Source organism: Perca flavescens, chromosome 11 (assembly GCF_004354835.1).
Source record: "Perca flavescens isolate YP-PL-M2 chromosome 11, PFLA_1.0, whole genome shotgun sequence".
NCBI classification, from domain to species: domain Eukaryota; kingdom Metazoa; phylum Chordata; class Actinopteri; order Perciformes; family Percidae; genus Perca; species Perca flavescens.
Genome location: NC_041341.1, coordinates 15,307,672 through 15,325,030, shown reverse-complemented (window position 1 = coordinate 15,325,030; position 17,359 = coordinate 15,307,672). Strand labels below are relative to the sequence as shown.

Sequence of the window (17,359 nt, the reverse complement as noted above, 5' to 3'; positions counted from 1 at the left end):
CCACATTACAACAGCAACAGGGTTTTTTTTCTTACTTAGATTGACTCAGTGGGAAACCTGACAGTCTTTGTTATCCACAATCCTATTTAGGTCTGGTTGTACTCAGTTGTGGCCACTCGAAGCGACTTTCACTCACTTGTCACTAGAGGGGCTTTCAAACAATCTGATTCAGCAGTGAAAGGGTTAATGAGGGAGGTGATCTTTCCTCAGGTTGCAGGATCTGTCCATAAAAAAACTCTGCTGCATTATGTTTTATTTTAAAATAATTGGCAAATGTATCGGCAGATGCATTCAAATGCTTTTTTTTTGACTTATCTGAAATGTTTCAAAAAGTAAATAAAAATCTACCAATAACACAGCCCCCAGCCACACAGTAAGAGCCTCAAAGGAGCAGGCAAAGAGCCGCATACAGCTCAAGAGCCACAGGTTCGCCACCCCTGGTCTAAACGTATCCAACAAGTGTTTTACAGATTTCAGCATGTAACTTAATCAGCAATATTACCTGTGTGGGCAACATAATTGTAAGCATATATATATATATATATATATATATATTAAAGACTAATTTAGTCAAAAATAAGTCTCCACTTGACATCAAACGTAGGCTATCAGTCACATGCAGCCAACAGGTGTTTGTCACTCTGCTGTTCAAATGAGTGCAAAGCAGGGTATTAGCCACAGCCAGCAACATGTGCAAGCACAGCCTTTTTTCACCATATCACACAGCAATAGGACAACCAAAGAGGTCTGTGTGAGCAGTGTGTGATTGAAGTAATTGCACAATAATCTATCTAGTGATCATTCTCTAAAGGCAAGATGGAATTACTTCTTTTGCTAAATTCTGTCAGTAGTTTTTTGTTCATTCAACAGGGAGTGTTTAATCTTGATATGCGTGTCTTTTTAAGCTAAGGTTTTCCTTTATTTTTGATAAACCAGTCGTCTTAGTAAACCATAAGCAAGTGTGTTCAAGTCAAGTCCAACACCAAGACAGCACTCTATTAAACCGTCCCCATCATGTGAGTATAACTCTGGGTGAATACCGTTCAGCGGTCTCCAACTGTCCAAGGGGCTAATGTAATTTATAGAGGAGTATGTACTCTGGTGTAAGGCAATGTATACCTTGAGTAAAGATGCTGCATCAAACTTCATCATCCACCCCACTTCATGGAGACGCCACTTGACTGAAACATAGAGCCAGACATCTCACTCTTAATCTGAAAAGAGACCATTGTTTATTTGTATTCTGTATTCAGTTAATCATTTAACTTGTGTGTAAGCAAATACATATTTAGCTCTGAAACTAGATCCAAACTCACCAATGTCTTATTTGTCACACTTTTTCACAGCAACAATGTTACAGTCTTATTTTATTGAAGTTTGAATGCCTTAACATGGCTTTCATTCTGTGCAAAAATACATTTCAGTTCAAGTTTAGCATGACTTTTTAGAATTTAGAGTTAAAGGGTAATTTGGTACTAAAAGACTATTGACTGTGGAATATATTCTCATCATTTGTCTAACAAAGACTGCTGGAATGTCACATTTGCTTCAGATAAACTTTGGAATACATTTTTGCAAGGAATGAGGCCTGTGGATTTTATCCCACAGCACTTACATTAAAAACACATTAGGAATGATATCTTCAGGGCCACTATGAACAGGAGGAATGATTACATTACAGCAACCAAAACCTGTTTCAGCAGTAAGAAATAGCCTATTGGCAACATTGAATCAATTTTTGCAATACATTCCTGTCGCTAACACTGGAAATGAAATAGCAGGTGATAAAAAGAAATAAGATAAGCCTTTATAGATTCCATGAGGGGGATTTTGGTTGCAGCAGCACAAAGGCAGAAATAAGTAGATCAAATAGGAAAAGTAAAAATAAATAAATAATAAGAGCTATATAAACTAGAATAATTAAAAAATATAAACTATACAAAAACCATTAAAGACAAAGTAAAGTGACATGATGTGCAAATCAGGAAGGCTGACTATAGGCTAAAGCCTGGACTGTACTGACCTGGACACATTCAAATCACTCATCAAAACACACCTCTTCAGATCAGCCTTCCAACTACAATAGTTTTACATATTATCTACTGTTAGTTATTGTTTTAATTGCTTTTAATATGCTTGTTTTATATGTTGGTTTTATTGCTTCATCTGTTTTTCAATGTGCTAAATGTAAAGCGTAAAGCGCTATATAAATAAAATGTATTATTATCATTAACATTATTATTATTATAGAAAGTTGAGGAAGACGGGGCGCGATATTACGAATCCCACTATGGCCACGCCAAGACCCGCCCTTCAATAGCGTTCACACACTACTATTGGCCAGGCGTCCATGTCTAACCCTAACCTATATATATACTGTCTATGATTGTATATAGCTATGTCAATGAGCTTACCCCCTTGCAAAATTACGAATCCCACTATGGCCACGCCAAGACCCGCCCTACGAAACAGCTCGATTGGTTGGGGTTAGGCATTTCACCTCGAGTGGTTAAGGTTAGGGTTAGGGGATTGTTCAGGGGATAGGACCTGTACATGTAAGCATGGACGCCTGGCCAATAGTAGTGTGTGAAGGGCGGGACTTGGCGTGGCCATAGTGGGATTCGTAATATCGCTACCCCCTTAGTCTCCGTCCAGAGCAACGGGGTTGTATGTCAATGCTCCAATACAGTAGGTGGCGGTATGCACCTTTTACGATGGTTACGATCCACCCTTAAAAAAGATAGAAGAAGATTCACTGCAAAGACAGGAGGATCTATTCTCTGCCAATAAAGTCGGTCTTATTCTTATTATACATCCGTCATAAAGTCACTCAGTTTGTCACTAGGAGGTTTGAAAATAATAATAATACAGATTTGATATATAAGTCGCTAAAGGGGTCTTAAGGGTTGCCAACAGAGCAAGTCCCTAAATAGGGAACACTGCCAAACCAGACTGAGAGAAGATGCCAGCAGCAGAGGAATCGCATGGTGGGTTTTTTAACTTGCATCACGTAGTAGCCTTTTCATTTTCCAGTAGATTGTAGTTTGACTAGACGGAGGGAGAGGCAGGGTAGCATTGGGCACTATCCAGGAAATGTATTAGTTACTCATTAGCGGTGTGACTGTTTACCTGTCGATACGCGTTTCCCCTAACTGATTGTTGAGCCGAACAATATCCATAGCTACCCCAATCTGACTTTTTTTATAAGATGCTGAACACCTGACTCCAACCGATACCAGTTATTCTGCCAATAACACGCATAACATTAATCATAACGGAAGCCTAGCTCAAGTTCGTGCCTCTCGCACACAAACCATCAACCATCGGTTTCTCTAGCGATACCTAACCAGCGTTATTAAAAACATCCAGAAATTCGCTTAAACACACTGCTGTCCTGATGACATTTACAGATTGTCCAAAGACGCTCTGCCATCTTTGTTTGTGATGTTTCCTTGGGGAAACTGGTTAAAACCTAAAACCTGCTTAATTATTCAGCGGAACGAACATGTTTTTATCCATTAAGTTAAAAAGAGACTTTGGTAGCTTCGTCATTAAGTTAGCTGAAATAGCCTGTGGTGGAATGTAGCTAGCTAAACAAGTACATTCAAGTACAATTTTGAGGTAGGCCAACTTGTAGCCTAAAAAAAAAAAAAAAAAAAAACTTGTAGCCTAGCTAGCTAGCTAGCCACTTACTAGAGCATTTCCATTTTATGATACTTTCAACATCTACTCTACTACATTTGGAGGCAACTATTTTATATTTTTACTCCACTACCATTATTTGACAACTTTAGTCACTATATTGTTTATTTGCAGATTCAAATATAAATCAACTAATAGACAAATAGTCTACATGATATGTAGATTAAGCTACCCTGAAGTTAAAGGTGCTCTAAGTGATGTGACGCGTTTTTTAAGCTACAAATTTTTTTGTCACATACAGCAAACATCTCACTATCCACTAGCTGCCAGCTGTCCCCTGAACACACTGTAAAAAAAAACTGCGGTCTCTGTAGACAGCTCAGGCTCCACAAACGGCAACAAAAACAAACTGCGCCAACCTGCACAACGAACCATAACAAACAGTGTTACAGACAATAACCGACAAGAAGGAGTTGGTTGAATCATGAATACGCATTGTGGAAGTAGCCTACGTGCTAACGCTGCTGCAGTGATGGCTCAACCAGCTCCTTCTTGTCAAGATGTTTGCTGTATGTGACAAAAAATGTTGTAGCCTAAAAAACGCGTCACATCACTTAGAGCACCTTTAATCAAGTAGGCTAATTAAAATAAATTCCGCCCTACTGTAACATTAAAGTAATGAATTAATGCACATTAATGCATCACTAATTATAATCCAGTAACAATATGGAATTGGCAATTCTGCATAATTAGCACCTTTACTTTTGGCACTTTAACTTGATTTAGATGCTAATACTTTTCTACTTTTACTTACTAAGAGTTTGAATGCAGGACTTTTACTACTACTACTACTACTTTACTACTAGTATTTCTACATTATAGTATTGCTACTTTTACTAAAGTAAAAGATCTGGATACTTCTAACCATTACTGGAAATAGCTAACTTTATTCTACAACGGAGTTGTCAGAGAAAAACATCTTTTAAGCTTTTACATAAATGTTACCCCACTAACCTTTTTTATTTAAAGATATTTAAAAGTAAGTGACATGACTAATAAATGCACCTTTTGTGCTGAAAGTGTTTTTTTGCTAATTTTGGAACTACTCTGGTGTACATTCATTTCAGATGTTAGTGCTTTCATTTTTTATCATGTCCTTCCTGAGTTTGTTGTGTTTTGAACATTTACTGTTTGGTTTTCATATCTGTGATATGAAAACTTAAATTAAGTCAAAACACTAATATTAACCTAATTATTATTTTGGATACATTCTATAATTATAGGAGCAAAATTATAATTTAAGGTAAAACCGTGCTTAAATATTTTATTTTTTATTTTTTCCAATATATGCAAACAATTATTTCCTGTGACAGTGCAAACACTTAAATTGACAAATGTATGTTGTACCCCCAACATTTTTTGAATTTGTCTTTTTTCTTGTACGTATTGCTATTTTTTATTTTTTAAATCTCTTTCTCTGTGTATTGGCGCGGCTTCTGGTGTCTTCTCTTCATGCCTGTCCTGAACATGTTAAATTTTGTATGTTTACTAAATAAAGTTCTGAGAAAAAAAAAGATTTCTACTGAGATTCCTTTAGGTCAAAGAAGACTGATAACGCTAGCTAGACTGCCATATTTGTAATAGTTTGATCATAAATGCATAATTAACATCATAAATGCTATTGCAGTTGAAGTTGCTTGCCTGGTCTTGAACAGAGAGCCATGATTAACATAGATTCACATGACACTGTGACTTACTTAACTTCTGTACTTCAGGTGTCAACAAAGTTGTGGACAACATCTGTAAGCTTTCTCCAGATCTGTTGGCTGAAGCAGTAAGTATATTTTATCTCTAGCATAGAATTGATTGACGATTATAATTTATGTGAGTAAAGTGCTTAGAAGAGAAGCACCGCACATCATGTTATTGTTGGCCTGTAGTATTTGTCAAATTACCACAGGCACAAAATAATTAATTTCGGAAATGACAATAATGTAAACCCAACATGCCTCTTCACGCTTCATTTTTAAGCTATGCAACAGCACGAAGTTGTCGTGGTACAAACCTCTCAGTGGGATTAACAACTGCATGTTAAATACAATATAACAGTGTTCATTGTAGGGCTATTAGCAGCCATACTCTGCACATTTTACACAGGATGTGGTTTTGTTGCCATAGAGGTTCTAGTAGTTGTGATAACGAATCGTATAATCTCCACAGTGTCAGCACATTCTGATTTATCTTCAAGGACAAACTAAAGGAGTAGATTCAGCTGAAATTTCTCATGTGAGTCAATATTTCCTTAGAATATTTTTTAACTTGTAGTAACCCATCTTCCCAGGTTCCTCTTTCATTACTTTTTTTTTTTTTTTTTCTGGGCAGAAATTCCAAAGAGCTGGAGTCAGACTTGACCATGAAGCTCAACAGGACATTATCAGATTTCTCCTGTTAACATTCAGGTATCTTCTGTCCTATTTTATTATTTTGCCTCTGAATGTGGTTTGTTAGCTGGTGAATGTGTCTTCTCCTGTGTAGCCCACATTTATTCTTTGTTATTTTTTAAGGCCCAACATATTGATTTGTTTGTCCAGTTTGATGTAGTTGCATGTTCATTCTAAATCCCCTAAATAAGATCATGCCTATAGCATTGTGTAACAGAGCTTTAACAGCGTTTATCCTGGGTTATGCGCCTGGCAAAAGGTTAAATCATACATAAAGAAGGACTTTGTTGTACCCAAAAGTGTAATAGTTTAGATTTTTTTCATCAGGTCAGCTGGGAAGAGCAACTTCTCTGGGGATGACCTTGTGTCAAGACTGGAAGAAGGCAGTAACAAGTGGCCCAAAGCTTCCCTTCAGGTGTTGCACAGGTTGTGGAGCGAACATGGTGCATTAGTCCATGCTCAGCAGGAGGTCCAGGCCATGCTCAGCATCAACCAGGTATGTATACATCTCATTTTCAATATAGTTTCTATATTTCACAGACTGTGTCTATATTAAGGCAGATGAGACTTTGTTGTTTTGCTGTATCTTTCTAGTTAGTGGACATGCAGTGGAAGCTCGGCATGGCCGTGAGCTCAGACACCTGCCGATCTCTCAACTCCCCCTACGTGTCTCTACTGCTAAAGATCGTTGAGCCCTCCGGGCAGATTTGTCAGAGGTCTTTTGAAATGACCATTCCACAGTTCCAGGTCTGCATTACTGGATGTGAATGTAGTGGTGTTGGTGTAATTATTTACGTTAATTATTTGTTTGTCCTCTGCAGAACTTTCACAAGCAGTTCAAGGAGATGGCAGCCGTTATGGAGACTGTGTGACGGTTGCAAGTTCACCTAAGTGCTTGTCGAAATAACACTCCAGTTAACTTGTTACCCAACCGAAGAACTGCTTGACACAGGTGTGTGTCTTCTGGCTGTTTAACATGTGGATACCAATTATTGCAAATGTCAATTGTCTGCTTTTCACTTTGCATTTTTTTACAGGTTGCACAAGCTCCTAAATGATTTACTGAACAGTCCTGGGGCTTTTTGTTAACTTCTGAATTATGAGGACTTACTTTTGCCGTTTGTGTTTTTTCCCCGGTTAATACTGAAATGTATACTGTGTGGTTATGAGGAGACCTTTGCCCTTTTTTCTACTTCCACTTTGATGCTACACAACAATGATACAATAACAATCATTAAATGTAAACCATTGTATGGCTATTTGATTCCAACTTCACAGCTTAGAGCAAATCAAAGTAAAAGCATGTATACACTAAATCAATGAAATGCTTAGTGTCCCTGTTTACCATCCAACTAATGTAGAATCCCGAGAGAAATAATTCTGACCTACCTTTGGGTAGTTTTGTAGTCTTAATATTGGTTCTAGTGGGGAGTCCACAGTTTCTGCAGCAAATTTAGGGATGCTTTAATTATCTGGTGTGCCGATTGTCTTTGATTGCATTTCTAGATGGATGGATCTCATTAATTTCCATTTTCGCCACAATCCATTGTAGACAGTTAATTCAATACAATGTCAACACTCAAAGAACCGAAATACAACCACGTGATTTCATCAAGTGGGGGTCTATTTGATGGCCTGCCCTGTATTATATAAAAGTCTACAGTTTAAATATGTATACATCATAGAGGTATACACATAAATCCTCACCAGTACTGTGGGGTTTAGTAGGCTGCAGAACTCCAGTGGCTACTGCCTCGGTGATGAGGTTATATATGGCACAGCTTCTATTTTGGGGATAGGAGGAGTGCTTGGAATTATGGCATTCTGTAGATGGTAGCTTCTCTAGTGCATAGAGCATATCAGATAGGATTACAGCTTTCCAAGACTATGAATCAGCACAGCCTGCTTGTAAACAGTTAGCTGTGAACTGCCTCAGTGAAGTATTGCATATTGTGCTGCCAACATAGTATTTGGCCAAGTCTGGTCTTCACAACCTCCGCTCATTTTACCAGGTAGGTAGGATGACAGCAAACAAAGTTATGGGCCCGGAACACTTTCTACACTACCATAAAAGTGGCTTTCCATTATTACTATACACTGCTAGGCTATTGTGCAGTGGTGGAAGACAAATTTAGATCCTTAAGTAAACATACTAATAACACACTGTAAAAATACTGTTACAAGTAAAAGTCCTGCATTGAAAATGTTACTTAAGTATGTATATCATCAGGAACATCTACATAAATGAATACAAGTCAAAGTACTTAATGCAGAGAAATCCTTCTAATCATTTCAGCTGTACTTGTAAGCCTATATTGTTGGGTAGTTTAATTTATAATAAACCGTATTTGATAAACAATGTGTTTTGTGTTCAACTGTCAGGCTAATGTAGTGGAGTAAAAAGTACAAAATTTCCCTCCTGAAATGTAGTGGAGTAGAAGTAGAAAGTGGCATGGAAAGAAAACTCAAGTATAAAGTATATACAGTACTTGAGTAAATGTGCTTAGTTATATTCCACCACTGCTATTATGCACTGTCGAGAAAGGTGGAGCTTCGTGCTGTCACGTTTTGTACGGCGGCTCTGCCCTGCCCACTCCTCCAGCACATGGGATGGTTGGGCGGGTCATCAACGCGCACAGCTGCTCCGCCTTCAAGGCGTTGTGGAAGAAAGGATCACAGTCGGGACACTACATTAAAAGGCGATAAACAGACATCAATGTATGTATTTTAGAAAGAAAAATAAAATGCGACCACGCCTACTAAGCTCATAGGATTTTAGGGCTGGGACTGTATCAATGCGCCGCGCCGTTGTGCGCTCTGGAGCAACGTAGCGCGTCAAAGAATTCCGATTTCTCGGCGACTTGTTTACACAGGAGCCAACCAAAGCCACGTTTTAAGCAAGCTTGGTTGGGACAGTATGACTGTTTAGCATTTAAGTCACTGCCCATGCAAACAGTGAACAACCAGTGCAGGGAAGCAAGCTACAAATCCATCAGTATTAGTGAATTTCCTTGACATCCTAGAAAAAAAAAAACTGTCCATCGGTGAGATTTTGATAACCTGGAGTATTGCCGTTGATCGACAGGGCGAGCACGTGTGCATGTAGCTAATCGCTTTGTTGTATGATATTTCACCGTGGATGTGGACATGAAAACTGTTGCAAACTAACCACAACTACGCCTGACCTTGGTTGCAAATGGTACAGATCGGCTCGGCATCATTTTTGAAAGTAGTCTTTAGTCCCACATCTGTGTCACCGAGCTTCAGCCGAAAGTCTGCTGCGTCGACATGGAGAGTCAGGAGGAGAGGGAGAACAGCCCTCCGAAGTCCGACAGGAGGTTCGCCCTGACTTACATCGGCTGGTCCTCGCTCGACAGGCGGACCACCCTGCCCATGCTGCCGTGGCTGGTGGCTGAGATCCGCAGGAGAAGTGAGAAAGGAGACTGCGGCCCCATGGTGCAGCCAAGAGAAGTTCAGCTGGTCCTCAACCCCCCCTTCGTCCGATGTGTCCCTTCCAGCAGCAACAACTCTTCAGTCTTCATATTCGAGCACAAAGCACAGCTCATCTCTCGCTTCATACACAACAGCAATGACCTCACCTATTTTGCCTATCTGCTGCGGGGCCAGCCTGACAACCCTGAGTCCGAGATGTCCTGTCACGTCTTTAAGGCCTCCGACCCCAACCAGGTAGGCATGTCCACGTGTCAAAATATCCATGACACATGACAACAATACTTTTACCAGGAAGATTGAAGTACATCTATAGCATGCAAAGAACAATGTTGATCAAGAGATAATAAGGGGATCAGAACTGTAATCACTCAAATAATACATATTGCTAAAGGCATTTAAGAAGTGAGTTTCAGTGACCACATACTGCTCAAAAGTCCAGTATAAACAATACAAACCTCTCAGTGTAATGTTTTCATAATATTCCAAAAGGTATTTATATTTATAATGTAAAAATCTGGGTCTTTAACAGTAAATCTACTATGATGTCAGGATTTACATTGAGGGCCACCTGTGTACATTTTATGATGGACACCCATCATAAAATGTACTGTCCAAATGTAAACACAACACAAAGGAATATCCAAATCTCCTTTAGGTGACAACTAATTTAATCTCTAACGCACAGTAGATTAGTCCATGGTCGAAACATGTTTTCTTTGGTATTAAGTATTTAGGCCACCAGTTGGTGGGAATAATAAACAGAGCACCCTGGATTTTTGGCAAAGTTAATCCATCTCTGTGCTATTGTCTTTATTTGATCAGAAATGTCTTTGGTGACTGTGGTGTGACAACAACTGAATAGGCACAATATCGAGTCAGCACATTTACATGCTGATCAGCATGATGCCACTCTTGAGTAATCTACTGAAATGTGGTAAACAGTCCAAAATCAGGAACGTGGGAGTCAGTGTTTGAAAAAGAACATGCACTCATGTTTTTCTGGTCTTTGCTGAAATTCATCTTAAGTCATAGTGTATGTGTAAGGCACTGTGCTCAAGAGCTCACCCCAGTGGCACTGATGTCTGTGTCTGTATGTTTGCTTGTGTGTGAGTGAGAGTTTGCGGTAGTGAATGAGAAATGCTTAATACATGTTTTGTTTGTTTATTTATGAATCTGGTGGTTTGGGGTTGGGCCAACACGAGTATGTACCTGTTGAAACTGAAGTCTTGCACTTTTACATTTTATTGTCGTTTCCCAAATGAACAAGGACACCTTCATAAGTAATGTTGTCACAAACAGATATCCAGTTATGCTCACGTTTTGCATTGATCTCAAATACGCCTGCGTTATATCATGTTTCCTGTGGTATGTGCAGGGCTCTGGCAGGCGGTTTCTCTACTGGTGAAAGCTGAGAGCTGAAGAGGCAACACACAGATGTACTTTCGAGGTGTCTGGCCAGTCAGAAAGGCATCTTGAACATGCCTCATTCAGCATTATTACGCAACAAGAACTGGTTTGGCAGCCAGCATGCTAGCAACATGTGCAAGGTGGGCCATGTGGAATTCATAGGTTATTCTACCAGTGCACTGCTGCCATGTTAAAAAAAAAAAAAAAAAACCTGGTTGCAGTCATTGTTAATGATTTGATTATTTACCAGGTATTTTCTGTTTATAATACAGGCCTTCTTTTTGTGATACCGTGACTTTTCTATTCATTCCAAGTTAGTTTGAAGACATGATAATAAGTCTTTGCTTTGTTTTTTAATGGCAGGCATGTTTGGAAAATCTATTCTTAGCTGTAGATGGGACATAGGTAGATTGTGTAAAGCCTGAGGAAAGACCCCTGGCATCTCCCAATATGATGTGAAAGGTTAAAATGACGCTTATGATGTCTTGACAAGCAGAGAAGCTTAGTTGGCCTATTAGATTTTGTTTAGGCATAGAAAACAAAATCAAGTTTTTTAACAAAAGGAAATGTGAACAAAGCATAGTGTACGTAAACATGGAATGTCTCATTGTGTGTGTGTTCCTTTGTTTGAAAGGTTGGGTACTTAAAATCAAGTTTGACTTCCTTAACTTGAAATACAACTAACTTATATATTGTAAACATTTTTGATTCAGCCGTAATTGGATATTTTGCATAAGGTGCAGCCATTCTGGCATTTATGTAATCTTGATTGATGTATCCATGACAAAAGGCTACACACCATATTTTGCCAGACACTCTGATTTAGAGTTTAATTGTAACATTTTACTTGGATAAAGTTAGGGATACTCATCTACGTCCTCAGTGAGACTCTCATGACACAAATTTAACAGTGACTCCAGTCATCTTCATTGTGCCGTGATCAAGCCTGCACCAGACAGTCCGAGCCTGCACGTGTCCTCTGCTCTCACTTGGAACTAGACCACAGTGGAATCTCTCACTGGGTGACTCTGCTGTCGGGTGGGTGCTGGTCATCATTAAGCGACGTGTACTGACAGTGGGACACACTCATGAGCCAAGTCAGGGCAAGAGTGACATACTTGTCTGGGCTATAAAAGTCTAAATCAGCATTTAGTAAACTATCTGTGCTATGGAGTAACATTAAAAAACAGACATTACTTTTTTATTCTCTGCTTTTGAGAGGCGTTAATATACTTGTGGGACTTAACAAGTATATTAACACATCTCATAAGCAGAGAATAAAAAAGTGTGCTAGTTTTGGTTAGCCAGGAGAGGTGAGGTGACTGCGAACATTATCACGTTTCTTGCAGAATGAAAACTAAAGTGCTTTGATTATTATCTGGTTGTCATGAGAGATGACAAAGTGCTTAATCTGCCCGGTAACAGTGCATTGGGAACACATTGAATTTATTCAAGTTATAGTAGCAGTGCATGCTTGAAAAATTTTCATGTCTTAAAGGTCCCATGGCATGAAAATTTCACTTTGAGGTTTTTTAACATTAATATGATTTCCCCCAGCCTGGCTATGGTCCCCCAGTGGCTAGAAATGGCGATAGGTGTAAACCGAGCCCTGGGTATCCTGCTCTGCCTTTTGAGAAAATGAAAGCTCAGATGGGCCGATCTGGAATCTGCTCCTTATGAGGTCATAAGGCTGTAATTCTGCACCAAGGCTGAATTTTGGAAAGAGACTTCAGATACAGTATTAGGGGACCACTAAGGTCTATATAAAAGCATCCAAAGAGCACCATGTCATGGGACCTTTTAACCTCCATATGGTCACTAAACACAGTCAACTGTTAACATTATTTGCAGTTGATTCTCTAATTAGCAGTAATATAATACATTGATTTTGACAGTGCAAAATTGCAGGATGTATCTGTTTGATTGTGAGTAAACTTGTGCTAATAGAGAACTGACTGCCCCTGATCATTTTTTATAACAGACATATAATTTGTTTTGTTCTGACATTGTACTGTAATGACACATAACATGGTCTTCCATGGAATTCTTTTTGTTTTAATGCAACAAAAAAAGTTTACGGGAGGATGTAAAGGAAAGTTTTGACACGTTATTTTCACTTGACATAAGAGCCCTAGTCTTGCTTTTTTTCTTGAGTTAGGACATGAACTTCGTTTAACTATGGTGTCCAGTTTGATCTTAGGCAGTTGGAAAATCACTGGGAAGACTTCACAGCTGTAGTGAGAACAATAAGGTATTTATTTTATTTTTTTATATAAATCAGTTTCCTATATTTCATAAGGCGGTTTCTGATTCAATGTTTTTTTTGTGGCTTATTGGGTTAAACAGGTATACGTTGACATTTGAAGTTCGGGCAAATAAAGTCCAGCTGCAATTGGCTTTTCTTTTCTTTTTTTTAAATCTTTTTGAGTAACTTTGCAAGAACTTACATTGATTACTTAACTTAAAAAGCATGTAATCTTGGATTGTTTCTTCTCTGACATGATGAAGGAGAATTATCTTCCATGGCTCTGTTTCTGTCTGCTTTCATTCTTATCTTGTATTGACACATTGATAATCTGTGTGTCTCTAAAAGAAGTCTAATTTGGCCTAATTGCAGATGGTGTGTGCAGGTGTGTTGGGCCCTCACCCTGATTTGGCTTAATGGTTCCAATAAGGGCAACAGACTTTGCCAGCTGCTGTTTGATCAGATATTATCAGGGCCTATTGTAGGGAGGTTTGACAAAACACGAGCCATGCACTGAGAGTGAGGACTCCACCAGCTCTGGTGGGACAATCCTCGTGTTTGTTTTCTCCTAAGCTCTAAAGCTGTTACCGTTTATGTAGACAGGCTTTGGATCACAGCCAGTGTCGCTGATATTGTTTGATAAAGCCAGGCAATGATGGGTGAAGGTTAGATGTGAAAACCAGTTCGAAGAACCGCCACAGTGGGAGGCTATGTTTTTAAATAGATTTCCAGTGGAAAAACCATACAGTCTATGTGGGTAACACACAGCTATTCTCTATTCCCTAACAGTTTTTGCCTGTCTGTGCCTGTCTTCACCCAAAGAATGAGCACCTTTTACTGGCTCGATATTGGGTTGACTACAAATAATTAATCGGCTCAAATGATGCTGTGGCGTCATCTTACTCATGTATAAACCAGCAGTGCCTTTAAATGTTAAGACAGCGCTATTATTTCTTTCCTACACAGGCTTAGTTGCATGACAGATCAGACCAGTGCAGCTGTGATGCACCAAGGCCTCTGAATTACCTTGACCTTGTGTCCGCACTGCTTTTGCCAATTTTTTTTTTTTCAGAAAGGTAGCAGGCCTGATCTCACATTGTTTTTAGTAAATAGGGGTGACATGTTTTACGGTATTTTGTGCTTACATTTATGTGTAGACATTGGTCTCTGCACCTTGAAGTTTTCCGTTATCTCAAAAGATTCTTTGAAAGTTTTCAAGCATTCCAGAAAAATAAACCGACGATTTCAAAATCAATTAGACAGGTCAATTTTGTTAGAGTGAACAGATGGCCGAGTATGTATGACCAACCACCCACCAACCTGCCCTCTTCCTCATCTCAATGTAGCCCCCTGTCACCAGCCACCCACAGCTCAACCATTGGGCAGGCAGGCACTTGGAAAATAGGACTTTTAAAATAGCTCATGTAGCCTCAGGTCAATATGGCAGACAAGAATTTGATCTCTGTGTCTCATACATAAACTAGCCTCCATGAAAAGCAGGGATACACTTTCTCATGTTTTCTTTTATTCACGATCATTCCTTTCCTGTTTGCCTGACCTCCCGCTTCTATCTTGTTGTTCTGGTCACACCTCTGAAGTAAGACTGATTTTTGTTACATAACTTCCCTCCCTGGTCTACAAAATAAATAAATATATGCTCAACAGTCTGTGAGCAACTCTTATCAGAGATGCGATAGGAGATGTGTGCAGTGTGTGGAGCCACTGTTTGTTTAAGCGCTCATTGTTGTCTTAAATGCGGTATTTGGCTGACCTTGGCTGCGGCCCTGGTTCTCGGAACTCTCGCTTTTTAGAGAGCTGGGACTCCGAGGATGTCAGTCGCGTTGTGTCTGCCAAAATGATTTGGCATCTCAATTCTAAGTGTCCCATGATTGAGGGACGGTCTGGCTTCAAATTCCCAAGTATTGCTTAAGAGTGTGCTTTGAAAGACTTACATTTTATGTCTTGACTTGTTTTTTTTTTTTTTCTTCCTGGATGCATGTTACCGAAGCAGTTACCCTGCTTGCATGGCACAAGCCGTTCCTGCACGAGTTGAACAAGGTGCAAGTGCCTCACACAGTAGAGCAGAAACCGGCTCAGTGACCTTCCAAGTCTCTCATTCTGTCCAGCTCTTTGTTTTGTCTTTTGTCCTATAGTGTGTGGGTGTTTCCTGTCTCCTCACCTACTTCTGTTACCATAGTGTTTGGTCTGTCTGCTGTTGACTAGCCTTAGTTAGATCAAATATTGTGCTGTTGTTTATTTTAGCCTTGAGTTATTTAAAGTCGCAATATGAAGTAAGGTCATATTATTTGTCAATCAAAGCAAGTTCTTGGCTGAACTGCAACTGTCAGCTAAACATACTTTTACTTCTGTCTGTGCATTAATGAGATGTGATTTATTTATTTTTAAATAGTGTAGAAACTGGAAACAAGTCGCAAACTGTGACTTTGGAGCTAATTGCAGTTGATGTTGTTGTTCAGTTGTAGGAAGAGCTGCAGAGCAAACCTTCTGGCGTTCCAGTTCACTTCCCTTACTCTTTTGTTATGGTTTTCCTCGTTAATGTCTTCCTATTCATCTTATCTACTCGATCCACTCTCCTTTCTTACAGGTCCCTGAGGTGATCAGCAGTATTCGCCAAGTGTCCAAATCAGCCCTAAAGGAAGATGCCAAGCCCAAACAGGAAGCTGACGAGGCCTTCTACAACTCCCAGAAGTTTGAAGTGCTTTACTGTGGCAAGGTAGAAATGAATGCGCTCCTCAAATATGAAGTGTTTTTAATTGGGCAGTTGTATTAATGTTGCTGAATTAAAACTAATTCCAGGTGACAGTTCTGCACAAAAAGGCTCCCGTCACCCTCATCGATGACTGCATCGACAAGTTTCGTCTGCATGAGGGTGAGCGCAAGCGCCTGAGGCTACTCAACGGTCAGCGAGGGTCCGCAGAGAGTACCCCTGTGGAGCTGTTAATAGGGGAAGAAGGAGACCCTCTCTCCTCTGTTCTGACTGAGAGTATAGAAGACCACGGAGGCCCTGGAGTGGAGGACATGACCGGAGGTGGAGGTAAGAGCCTCATGCAGATTGACGATTAGCATTAGCTGTTTTATCGAAATAACGTATATGCACATTACTACAGAAGGTCAAAGCTGAATCTGCAAGTAGCTTTAGTCAGATGTTTACAGCACAGGATTGACCGTTTGCTAAGCCCCGCACCCCTTTGTTACTGTTGCTACGCTTGTCAAGAGAGATTTCTGTTCATGCACGGCATATGCAATTTACAATAAAAAAAAAAAGAAAGTTCTAAATTTGGAAACTAGTCATTAAACTAGCTAATAGGGTTGTGATTTTAACTAACATGTAATTTGTTCAAATTAATTTGAATGCAACCTGTATAGCGTAATACTAAAAGTCTAGCTAAAGTCTGAGATACAAGTAAGTATGAGTGTTAAATGTCACATAAGCATGTGTGGCCAGCAAAGTCCATGTCAGTGACAGCCCTACGAGCTAATTGACAGTAGTGCCATGAGTTGGTTGAGAACCCTGTCTGTTGGTGATTTTTAATCTTTCCAGCAGACTCATTTTCCAGGCAAAAAGTCAGCATCCTCACCAGTTGATCATTCATGTAGTAGATGTAATCCTGAATAAAGAAACCACATTGCTCTTGTATTGCAGTATGGAGCTAGTTAGTATATATTATAATTGTATTATTCTTTTTATTCTGTAATATCATATTTTAGTATGTAAGTATGATATGGGGAAATTAGATGATGACTTTATCAAACTTGTCTGATTGATGTGTGGTGGCCCTGTTCACCAGTAACAATAGTGACTAAAAGTGTCCGGTATGTTAATCTAAATAAACAGCATGTGTCTTTGCTGTATGCGGTTTCAGGTAAAGGCCTGTGTAACAGTGCCAGTCAGAGCAGCCTGCGAGGAGCGTTCCCCGAGTGCATCCTGGAGGATTCTGGGTTTGAGGAGCCCCAGGAGTTCCGTGCGCGCTGCAGCAGCCTGGCAGGGAGTCTGCACAAGAAGCCGGGGGAAGGCGTCATCATGGGTCCCACACGCCGCAGGCACTCGAGCGCACCAAACCACGTTCAGCCATCTGATTCAGACAAGAACCGTACTATGCTCTTCCAGGTAGGGGACATTTAATAATGCTGTGTAGGGCTGAGTGATTAA

At 39.7% G+C, this 17,359-nt stretch overlaps 2 protein-coding genes and 1 long non-coding RNA gene across 6 annotated transcripts in view; 2 read left to right on the top strand and 1 right to left on the bottom strand.

Annotated features, from left to right (window-relative positions):
* Window positions 1-617: 617 nt before the first annotated feature.
* On the bottom strand, window positions 618-9,745 carry LOC114564612 (uncharacterized). The gene is made up of 3 exons (XR_003693786.1): window positions 9,269-9,745; window positions 2,637-2,730; window positions 618-1,181 (listed from the first exon to the last, which is right to left on the bottom strand). It is a non-coding gene; the product is annotated as an uncharacterized LOC114564612 (long non-coding RNA).
* Window positions 2,664-8,328, top strand: commd6 (COMM domain containing 6). The gene is made up of 7 exons (XM_028592048.1): window positions 2,664-2,987; window positions 5,418-5,476; window positions 5,863-5,928; window positions 6,025-6,101; window positions 6,411-6,579; window positions 6,678-6,830; window positions 6,905-8,328. Exons 1-7 carry the CDS (start codon window positions 2,963-2,965, stop codon window positions 6,953-6,955), a joined length of 600 nt encoding a protein of 199 aa, XP_028447849.1. The 5' UTR covers window positions 2,664-2,962; the 3' UTR covers window positions 6,956-8,328.
* Window positions 8,681-17,359, top strand: part of tbc1d4 (TBC1 domain family, member 4) — a 28,434-nt gene continuing 19,755 nt past the window's right edge. For 3 of the 4 annotated variants that reach the window (XM_028592047.1, XM_028592046.1, XM_028592045.1), the window contains exons 1-4: window positions 8,682-9,770; window positions 15,794-15,922; window positions 16,006-16,243; window positions 17,073-17,317. In XM_028592047.1, the coding sequence (XP_028447848.1) occupies window positions 9,372-9,770; window positions 15,794-15,922; window positions 16,006-16,243; window positions 17,073-17,317 (1,011 nt within the window). In that variant the 5' untranslated portion in view covers window positions 8,682-9,371. Of the gene's footprint in view, window positions 9,771-15,793; window positions 15,923-16,005; window positions 16,244-17,072; window positions 17,318-17,359 lie in introns of all 4 variants that reach the window. The other variant, XM_028592044.1, reaches the window with a different exon arrangement.